General features: G+C 32.7%; 2 protein-coding genes and 1 long non-coding RNA gene across 3 annotated transcripts; 2 read left to right on the forward strand and 1 right to left on the reverse strand.

Moving 5' to 3' along the window:
- The first annotated feature begins 437 nt into the window (after positions 1-437).
- LOC108814735 (transcription factor PIF6) lies at positions 438-2,209 on the forward strand. Its single transcript, XM_018587358.2, has 7 exons — positions 438-594; positions 684-834; positions 905-1,069; positions 1,150-1,245; positions 1,318-1,383; positions 1,486-1,551; positions 1,630-2,209. The coding sequence occupies exons 1-7, from the start codon at positions 560-562 to the stop codon at positions 1,975-1,977; spliced, it is 927 nt and encodes a 308-aa protein (XP_018442860.1). The 5' UTR covers positions 438-559; the 3' UTR covers positions 1,978-2,209.
- A 1,828-nt stretch (positions 2,210-4,037) lies between these two features.
- Positions 4,038-5,208, forward strand: LOC130497513 (uncharacterized). Its single transcript, XR_008936490.1, has 2 exons — positions 4,038-4,437; positions 4,927-5,208. It is a non-coding gene; the product is annotated as an uncharacterized LOC130497513 (long non-coding RNA).
- Positions 5,209-9,928: 4,720 nt separating this feature from the next.
- LOC108815500 (B3 domain-containing transcription factor NGA2) lies at positions 9,929-11,395 on the reverse strand. The gene has a single exon (XM_018588081.2). The coding sequence runs from the start codon at positions 10,987-10,989 to the stop codon at positions 10,120-10,122; it is 870 nt and encodes a 289-aa protein (XP_018443583.2). The 5' UTR covers positions 10,990-11,395; the 3' UTR covers positions 9,929-10,119.
- Between the last annotated feature and the right edge of the window lie 226 nt (positions 11,396-11,621).

Consider the following 11,621-nt stretch of genomic DNA (forward strand, 5'->3'; position numbering starts at 1 on the left):
CCAGCCCATTCTCCATTGTCCTTGTACTACCCACGTGGGCTTTTTGGCCCGTTCCTTCTTTTTTTTTCTTTTGTCGTAAACAGTTAACCTTGTATTTTGTCGACATATTATTATCATGTGATTATCGATTTATGGGAGATAACGAAAACTGATGAAATATTTTTTTTTGTCAAAAAACTGATGAAATATATTTTTGTTCTTTCCACTGATGTATCACAAAATATATTTGTATATGTTGTGGTCCCATATCTTGTGTGATTTTCTTGATCATTTGAATAATGTTTTTGAAATGTGAAGTATAAAAAGGTATGAAAAAAAAAGATGCTGAGATTCGACATAGTACCAGTGAACAGTACTGCACTGGGAGATTAATTGCACCTGAGAAAGAAAAATAGTTGACATAAACAATAATAATAAAATAAGAAGAAAAAAAAAACAAAAGTGAAGTATATAAAAGAGCTAAAAGGCAGTGAGGTTGATCAACAAAAAGAAAGATAACTTTCACATACTCTTCCAAACGAAGACAAAAGCCTTTTGGGATCATTCAACAAAGACAAAGATGACTTCTCCATCATCATCTACCTTCAGACCAAAGTAAGTTCTTGAATTCAACATAACAAATACACACACAAGCTGATGTAGCTGATGTTTGTTCTTACCAAGCTGATTTATTGTTCTTGCAGGTTAACAGATCAAGAGTATATGGAGCTTGTTTTTGAGAACGGGCAGTTTCTTGCAAAGAGCCAAAGATCTAACGCCTTTTCTCTGCAGAATCAACGTACCAAGTCGATCGTGGATTTGTACGAGGATGAGTATAACGAGGATTTCAAGCAGGTTTGTTCCAGAACATCATGTTGTTGAATATGAAACAAACATGCTGATGAATCAACTTACTTTGATTCAGACTTTGAAAGATTGTTCATCAAAGAACATGGTGGTTGATTATCAGGAGGTCGAGTTTATACCTCCTGATGAGCAATCTGTGGTGGTTGCTAAAAGGTCGGTCGAATTCAGCTTTGACTCCACAGATTTTACTGCAGACAGTGAATGGTCGACGTATCTAAGCAGTGTAAGATGATTGATTCTTGGTTTGGTTTTTTATCTGTTTGTTAAGGTTACTGTCTAAAGATGGTTTTTGTCTCAGCGCAGGATGAGTCAGATCCGAGGCCACGAGTCCCTGCAAGAACAAGAAAAGCTTTGGTCAAGAGAAGACGAAGTAACGAGCTTTATAACTCACCTGAAAAAGTAAGTAAATCTCATAGAAACTTAGCAAAAAAAACCTGAATCTGATTCATTTTGTTCTCTGATGCATAACAGAAGCAAAGAAACGATATCAACAAGAAATTGCGTGCTTTACAGAATTTATTACCCAAGTCTGACAAGGTTTGTCCACAATAACAAACTCTTTAATCTGTTTCAAAAGAGAAGATTCTGTAGATTTTACCATTACTTTACATTACCTTAAAAATACTCAACTGTTTATAGGAGGATAACGAATCAACGTTGGATGAAGCAATTAATTATGTGACGAACCTTCAACTTCAAGTTCAGGTATATAACAAAACATAAATACTTCATATATCAATCTAGAGATTCTTGTTCTAACCTGTATAAAATCTTGGATGGCAGATGATGACGATGAGTAACGGCTTTGTTGCACCAGCAATGATGTTGCCTTTTGGGCCGCATTACTCTCAGATGGGTCTACCAACATGTATGCAAATGGGCGTACCACAGTTTCTGCCTCCGCCTGTTCTAGGATCTGGTTACTCAGCAGATATGCAAATGTTTCTTAACCATCCTGGACTAATGCCGATGCAAAACTCTGCATTTTTCAATCCGGCCGAAAACTACTTCCCCCAATCTGTACCGCCGTCATGTGTTGCTTTCCCTAACCAAATACAAAACTCCACCACTTTGTCAAATCTAGATGATGCAAGAACACATGGAGGATCTCTCTCTGGTAAGAAACTGTGAGCAGATGGAATAGACAGTGATGATAGTTACCTGCTGATTCGCCAGACTTGTTACTGTCCAAGTAAGAAGTGAGAACACTGGAGCCATCTCAAGGTGTTTCATACAGATCCGAAAGAGCACTGCAAGATCAGAACAACTAACCATGGAAGGATCTCTTTTTTAGTTCCAGCTTTTCTAGTTCATGTAACATATAGAGGAGAATAATAATAATGTCGGGTACTAGTTTCCAACATCTCACTTGATCGAAATCATCTAAAGCTCTGTTTTATGAAACCAGCTCCAGAGTTTATATACAATAGAGTGAAGCTTTCGCTTTTTGAATCCCAACAAACATGCATTGGACTCGCTTTACCAAGTTCCATTCCATTTATATGATACTGATTGTAAAACAAGTAGAGAAGAGATCGCACCACAATGAAGATGCATTGTCCTTTCATGATCCGAACTGGTTCAGTAGCTTGGTCCTCCAATATTTTGTTTTGTATTGCCATTTGCCAAGTTTAAGTTCTGAGAATATATTAATCAGTGCTACTATTTGTTTAAATGTTTGAATTACCAACTTTTGTTGATTGCGAATACGCTATGGTGTTTAATAAGTTTTCTGTAATTCCAACTTAAAGTTAATTGGCGGTAAATAAAGTGTCTCAAATCTCTTATATATTACTAAAGTCCTTTAAATATTTCCAATGTGAGAATAAAATTTTCTTTCCAATACCCTTCTTCAAGATATTGATAGTATAATTATTAATCTCGCACTCGCAGAATCTATCATATTCCCTCTGAAATAATGTTTTATTTTCTAATAATTTCGGCAAAACTGAATTTCCTATAGGCTATCGGCTAATGAGATGATCAGACGATTTTTCAGGTCAGATTAATGACTCAGGGTGTGGGTCTCCGCTGATATCATGATAAGTTTTCTTAGGCTTCTAACTTAAAATCAATTGACGATAAATGGAGTGGCCCAAGTTTCTATATATTACTCAAGTCCCTTAAATATTTCCAAAATGAAATCTTTTCTCCAACAGTGTCCAACACTTCATCTACTCTCTTCAATTCCTTTTGCATGCTTAAAAGCATCTCCAAAAACCCTCTTAAAAGCAAGCTTAAAACCTTAAAAAAGAATTATTCTCGTAGAATCCACTTTACAAAACCTTATATTTAAGATTCTTTAATTTACTACTCCTTGTACTTTTGTAGGTTTTAAATAAAGTTAATAACTGTCTTACTCCATCAGTTTAGTCCTTTTTAATTACCGGAAAATTTGATGAACACTATAATAAATATTATACAAAGGTAGTATTACAGCAAATAAATACAAAATACAAGAAACTGAAAAATACAATTGATCATATATAAGATCATTATGGAGGTAATTATAATGAATAAATATGTAATTTGTTTAAATTTAACTTTTTAGTTTGTATGTTTTTATTTATATGCTTAATTAATTTTGTTTTATAATAATTTTGCTAGATATTTTATAGTTATAGTAAAAGATATATGCATCTAGTTAAGTTTGGTTAACCACAAGGATTATTATGTAAAATATAAAAGTTTTAAAGGTTCATTATAAATTTTTGTTATCGGAGAGAAACACGCTCAAACTTTATTTTTGATGTGTTATCAAACTTTAGAATAAAGAGGCTTTGTAGATGTCCTTAGAGCAACTTTCTTGTGTCCAGACTTTAGAAATGCCAACGAATTTCCTTAACCTATAAATGTCAAGCGTTCTTGAATTCCATCTATTTGACCATTTACCCAAACACAAAAAAGCTAAATTATGTTTTCCAAAGAATCTATGATCACGAATTTGAAAAGGGTTAACTTGCATTTTCAAAACGTTGATCCATCACTTCAAGTTGATTTTGGAGCTTTAGTCCATAGCAACTAAAGAATATCACAACATAATGTTGAGAAAATGACACTTTTAATACAAAAACTTGATAATCAAATCGCAACAAAACTGAAATCTGAACTTTAAGTGAGGAACAAGAGCTAATCTACGATACTTGCGATGGATTCCTGCGATCTTGAAACTCGATTTCCTGCCGCACTAGAAGGTCATTGGAGACGAATACACAAAGGCTTTAATCTCTAATGAGACATAACCCCCACAAAACTATTCTCTACAACCTAATTTATTCTACATGACTCCAAAATATGAGAAATTACAATAAGACCATTAATAAAAGGACATCATTGATCAAAATAAAGAGAGCCACACGATCTATTTTTTTCTTCTTCTCCTTCCAGCATGGGACCCATCCCTCTCTTCTGCAGACTCCTTCTTCAATTCACGACAAAAATCAATCTCACATCCTTTCAATTTTTCTTTTCAATTCTTCACCAACCAAACTCTCCTTTATCTATTTTCTTTGTCATTCAACCATATATTAAACGACAAGCAGCTGAATCTTCTACAAAAAAAATTGTATCTTCCTTCATAGATGAACTTGAGTAATCCCCTCTCTCTCTCTCCCCCTCTCTTTATCTATTTCTCTCTCCATGTGTACCTATGTGTGTGTCTCTCTCTGTTTTTCATAATTTAGACGATTGAAACATGTTAGAACCAAAGATAAGAAGGTAACAAGAGTGATTTGATGTTAAATATAATTAGAGTTATGAAATTGTGGAAGGAAAGTTGTTAATATAAGATGGTATAACTGGTACAACCCGTAACAGAAATCATGTAAACAACATGTTTAACTGGTACAACTAGTGGTTTGTGTAGTAATAATTGTATAAATAGTATAATTCTTTAGAAAAGTTAGTATAACTCTTTAGAAAAATTGGAGTAGTAAATATGATACAACTAGTGCTGCTGTGATTGTTCATATGAAACATACGAATGCTCAAACTAGTACAACTATTAGTAATTTATACAATATGTTTACTAGTACTGGTATTACTAGTATAAATATTATATCGAGTGACTTAAACAAGCAGTGACAAAGATGACAACGACAATGGTGACAATGACTATGAAGAAACTACTTACGAAGAAAGCCACAACGAAGAAAACAGCAGCAAGGGAAGGAGCAACGAGGGAAGGAGTCTTACTTATGTGTTATGGACCTTGCTTATATGTTGTGGAACTTAGTTATGTGTTAGAGATGTTATTTATGTGTTATAAAACTTTGTAATGGATAAAATTCGTAATGTGTTGTTTATGTGAGGTACTATTGGTAAAAGTTCATATAATATATCAGTCATGTTTTTGTGTTGTAATACTGGTACGACTAGTATAACTATATATTATAATATTTGTATAACTAGTACAACTACTTTATATATACCAGACATGAAATACTAGTATAACTGGTACAACTTCTTTAATTAAGAACTTTTAAATTTTCATTTTGCTTTTTATATGAAAATAACCGCAGACTACACAAGTTAGAAGATCCTTAGAATGATCCATCCTAACTATCTGAATTTTTACCATTTTCCAAAATTATTGCAAATTCACATAAGCTTTCATGATCTACCTTATAATTTAAAAGTTTATTTACTTGTTTTTCACTATATTTTTGAAAAATATACATCGATATATTTTAACAAAATTATTAATTCCATAGTATGTATTCTGGATATTTAAATATATACAAGAAGTACAACTGGTGCATAATTATTTACTATTTAGTACAACTACATATTTCAAATTCTGGACGAAAATACAACTATGTACAAACTTGTACAACTCTAAATTCGGTACAACTATGTATACGATTGTACAACCAAAATACTGGTACAACTACATGTTAATAAATTTATCATTTTTTAGCTATTTACCACATTTTAAATGTGCACCACATTTTAAATGTGCACCACATTTTAAACATGATAGTGGTATCTTCTTTCGTTTAGTTGTACCAGTCGTACCAGTTGTACTGTTAAAGTAATTATGCCATATTTAATCTGGTTGTATTAGTTATACCAAAAACTCGTCAAGTTCAAATAAGTTGAACAACACTATGAAAAACAAACACAAGTTCATAAATCAGAAACACACAAGTTTTAAAAGTTTGACACATACAAAAATAACACAACTACAAAAGTATTACACTACCACAAGTTTTCCCATTCAAATTGTTCATGTCGTTGTTCTTACTGCAAACAATTGCCGCTGATTAACGCCATGGATGAACGACAAATCAATTACAAGTTCAAGTTTTTTTTGCGCCGTTGGTTCTTTACAATTGGTCTAATTTTTATCTTATTTTCATGTATATATAAGAAAATGGATATTAAGGCGGGAAATTACTACTCAATGTTAAATCAGCACAACTCAAGTGTTAGCACAATTGAACCAGTAATACTATTACTACCATATTTAAACTAGTTGTACGACTTGGATTATTATTGTTGTACTCCAAACACCAAACATGAATACTTATGCATCATTTCCGAACTCATAATGATTTTTACATCATCATTTACACGATACTTTTCTAAATCTTCATATGTTGTAAATTTTTCTGGCTTCGCATCCACCTTCTTCGGTTTTGGAAGCAAAAAGATGAAGATGAATCTTTTTGGAAATAGTACAACTAGTATAACTAATCAAACTTGTAAGCAAATAATTATTCAAATCAAATAATATTGGTGAAAATATACTATTCATGTATTTTGACACATGCTTTCGGGGAAGTTTAGATCGACATGTCTCATTGGATTTACATCATCCACTCTTTTAACATCATTCATATGGTGAAATACACATATTAATTACAAAGTTGTACTGGTTACACGTGTTTTAGTTGTACCAGTTATACTCGTTATACTCAATTCTTTATACTCGATATATATGTACTAATTATAATTGTTTTAGTTGTACTAGTTATGCTGGATCGAGTTGTACTAGTTCGAGTTGTACTAGTTTGATTTATACTAGTTGGAGTCATACTAGTCGTACTAGTAATATTCTGGGTTTTTCTTTGTCACTAATCTTGTACGAAAGATATGAAATTCGACTTTAGACAAAACATAATTAGTTAAATATGACTATGAGTTAACCGATTTGGAATAAGTAAAAGGAAATTAATGAACATTTAAAAAAAATTGATTTTGTTTAAAGGTGAAAGAAACATCCGTGGAGAAGAAAAAAAAAGAAAAAAAAAATATGGTTAATAATTGGGTCGGATCGGGTTATGGGTCGGGTTTGGATATGAATGGTATGAATCCGTAAATACGTTGAGGCCCTTAGTTTTTTTTGTTATCTTACATGCTTTTTGAATTAAATTTAAATGTAAAATAAATACAAAATTGGAGTGGGTCATTTTATAATTTTTGATAACTATATGTGTCACAGCAGAATTTGATTCGGAGTTCTCACATCGAGATGCTCTGCAGTTTGAATTATGTGATTTAGCACTGCGCGGCGTTTTGTTTTCATACAGCTTAAATATTGGTTTCTTTTTGGATAGGACCGGTCCATTAGTGAGAAAAGAGGAGCGAGTCGAGTGACGTATAAAACAAGTGTAAAGACAGACATAAATGTGATGACGGAGACGGAGGACAACCCTGCGACTGGATACTGTTGTAATGAAGTGTAGAATGGAATGATGTTAGACACAAACGAATTGCTCAAAATAAAAAAAGACAAACGAGTTGCTCAAAAAAAAAAACATAAACGAGACAAGGACAACCCTGCGACTGAATTGTCATTTTATAGAATGGAATGATGTTAGACAAGTTGCACACAAAATTACTATTACTTTAGCAAATAATTCATACGTTTTCAGTAAGTATTATAAATGTGACCAACGGTGAGGTAACTTCTGCCACTCGGGTTCAACTCAGTGGGAAAGACTATTTATAATGTCTGGATTTCCAGCAAAGAGGTAAAACCACCTTTTTTTTACCAAAAAAAAAATTATAAATGTGAGATCATGTTAAGGTTTTCCATTTGTTCATATGAGCAAAATGTTTTTTTATTCTTGATCTCTTAAAATGTTCTTCATTTTTAAATTAGGTGAATATTATAAACATCAATAAATTTTAATGATACAATAAAACAATACTAAAAACTTAAATAAAAAAAATTTAAGAACTATATATACTTAGACATATATAGATAATTAAATTATATACTAAGTTTGAACTCTTCTTGCATTTGATTTATTGATATTTAGACATATATAGATAACTAAACTATATACTACGTTTGAACAATTCTTTCATTTGATTCATTGCATTAATAAATTTTTAATGTTGTATTATTTCACTGATGTTTTTATGACAATTAAGACCAAAAGAAAAAGAAAAAAAACGAAGAAAATTAAGACCAAATCTTATTTATGTAAAGATCTGCTTCAAGCTTGAGGTTTTTTAGCTTGGCGCAATGGCCAGCCCTGATTGCGTAGTCTAGCATCTCATCTGCTGTCACATGCATATAGATTTTATATGATTACATTATGTGATCTATAGGTAAATAGCCCTCGCTGATTTCGATGGCTTTTTTTACAGCTATGGTATGGATAGGCTATCAACTTTAGCTGACATGGTCCTTAATCCTTATTCTGCTTGGTTTAACGAACTATAAATGTTAAATATCTATAAATTTCTTTTATTCAAGATTAGATTCCGACAAAAAAATAGCAAAACGTACACATACACACACACATGCATATATATATCAATAACCATTTCTGTGCTAAATCAATAATCATCTACATAGATTTGGTAATAACGCCTTTAAATTTTCTTGTTATTGTTTACATAGTAGACAGAGCTATATATTTTATATAGTAACTGTTTCATTATCATCTCTGCATGTGCTCGTAGCTCATGCTAGTATATATAGGCTTACTTCGCAGTATGCTAAAACAAAACCCTATAACAGACAAAAACTGTTGCCACACCCAAAATTTATTTCAATCCTCCCAAAAGGCTCTAGATTATTTATTTTTTTAATCTGTAGTATCATTCAAGAAAAGCGTGAACTAAAAAATCTTGTTTAGTTTTATTGTACCAATACACTGAGGCTCCGGAAATCTATACATATCAAAATATTCTAAACTAATCTCAGAATTAGCCAGCTATATAAGCCCTAGATTCTACTTATTATAGTATATATAGACTACTAATATATTCTTGTGACTATATATTGCAGGAATCATGATAACCAAGAACTAGTATACACATGTACATATCATCACATTGTATTAATGTTGATTATATTTTAGTTTTAGCTAAAACAGTATATCACCAAGGAATGCAATTAAATGAACGGAGTTAACAAAACATAAACAAACCGACCTAAAGTTACACTTCATGCGTTTATCTTTTATCTACATATATATATATATATATATATATATATATGTGTGTGTGTGTGTATTAGTGTAAGTGAGCTGCAATGATCAAGACAAATAAACCAGGTCGTGAAGTAAGTAAAAGATCCATTTATTTCTGTAACAATAAATGCGTCAGCAATATATGTGAAACAGATTATTCCTTTTCAACCTTACCAATCTGAAAAAACTATAATTTTTACTTACTTATTCAATACTATACGATAAGGTAGATTATTTTGAAATGTAAATTTTATATTATCTGTTTTTGTCTCTGCCCATCTCCTGCAAGCTGCAAAATTTGCTTGACTAATTAGGCAGCAACAACAGCTTCAGAAATGCAGCGGTAACAGCACATCAACCATCAAATAAACTAAACAAAGTAAACATCAATGACCATTTAATGTCAGTATACACAATATTGCAATTACATACTATAAATATAGGTCTACATATGCATGCATATATTTCCCTTTTGTAAGACCTCCCATATCTTCTGACTGATTAGTTTCTGACCAGAGGGACATGGGTTTTTAAGTTTAACACTGATCCCTAGCTATCCAAAGCTTATGTTCTTTATACTCTGACCCACCGAAGCTAATAGGAGACTTATTGAGAAAAAGCTTCGAACTTTTTTGAAGAACAATTTAGAATCAAAACAAAAGACTTCGGTTGTAACCAAATTTGAATCTTAAGAACATAATTCTTTTTTCTGTTTGCCAAGAACACATCACATTTATTAATATAATCACTAAATCTTGAACGACATCCTTGTGTCACATATATATATAATATGTATAATTATCATATATAACGCGTATTAAAGTAGTGATTAATCTCATAGTCAATCATCAAAAGACAAAGAAGACTTTCCTTTCTTTGTAAACAAGTGATGATCCTCATCGACACTTGCAGCTTCCATTGCTACTAAAGACTCATCATCACTGCTCGCTAACCTCAACTGGAGATGAGAACCAACACCAGCCATAGAAACGCCGCCACGTGACATACTACCACCGGAGGACGATGACTCTTCCTCTGTGCTATTCACACTTCCTCCACCTCCTCCGCCCCACTCCATATCCACTCCAAACAGCCTTAACCTCTTCTCTCCACTTGATGAAGCCATAGCATCCACGTGTGCTGCTCTCCTTTGCAATATCACCGGCACAGATTCAATTACAGCCGCTGGATCTCTCTCCATTGACCTCACATAATACCCAATTCCAAGATCTCGCTGATATCGATGATAAAGGTTCTGAGGATTAGAGAAAGAGTAAAAGATAGGGAACGTAGCTCCGGAGAATTGATAAGCAGTTTGATGATGATGATCTAGAATCTTTGGTCGTCTCCTCCAATCAATGAAAAGCTTGTCTTTATTACCAGGATCTCTTTGAAAAGACACGATGTCGCCAGCATCAAGCTTCTTGTCTTTGACGAAGCGGCTCCAACCTTTTGTCATTACATAACTTTGGCTACTGTTCCAGTAAGAGTAACGGAATCTCCATGAGTTTCCTGTTCGGTCTTCGAAGTTTAGAAGCAAACCTTTGTTGTTGTCAGAGTTGTCTAAAGGGAAGAATCTCTCCGCGTGTTGCTTTGGGATCACGAGTCGGTTTAGTTTCCCTACGTCGCTTGGTGTTACTACTTTGTCAAACATGTGCTCTCTCTCCATTGAAGAAGCTTTTTCCACAGGCTTCTCTTCTTCTTGATTCATCTTCTTGTTTGAGAGAGAAGTTAAAGATTCAAGAAATGAAACCCTAGTTTTGAAATTGTGAAAAGAAGGGAAAATGGGAGGAGAGAGTATGGTGGTGGATGAGATTTGACCTAATTATGCAAAAGTAGAAAGTGGGGGTGTTTGCGCCTAACTTCACTGATTAGCACGATTCTTCTGTCTGATCCCTCACAATTAAAGCTTTCTCTCTCTACTGTTTATGGAGCAAGAAGCTCTTCAAATCTAAGAAAGATAAAGCAAAGTATAATTAGAATCATACCATCTCTCAAGAACTAATGAATGATGAGAGGGAGAGAGAGCGAGAGCTCATGTAAAAGATTGATAGAGAGATGGGCTCAGAGGAGAGAGAAAGAGGGGGAGACCCATCAATTATGTGGTTCTGTTCATGTGAGCTTCTTGTCCTTTTTTAACCATCCTCGTTTCATTTATCTTCATTATATTGGAATTTTATAAAACTAGATTGATTAACTTTCGATAATTATTTTTTACAATCTAATTTAATTCAAGTTATCAATTTCAATTTTAATACATCAGTTATTAGAAAAAAAATTGTTATTTTATAATATTTTAATAAAATCGTACAAAATTCAAAAAGAATGTAAATTTCAAAATTT

Source organism: Raphanus sativus, chromosome 7 (assembly GCF_000801105.2).
Source record: "Raphanus sativus cultivar WK10039 chromosome 7, ASM80110v3, whole genome shotgun sequence".
Classification (NCBI taxonomy): domain Eukaryota; kingdom Viridiplantae; phylum Streptophyta; class Magnoliopsida; order Brassicales; family Brassicaceae; genus Raphanus; species Raphanus sativus.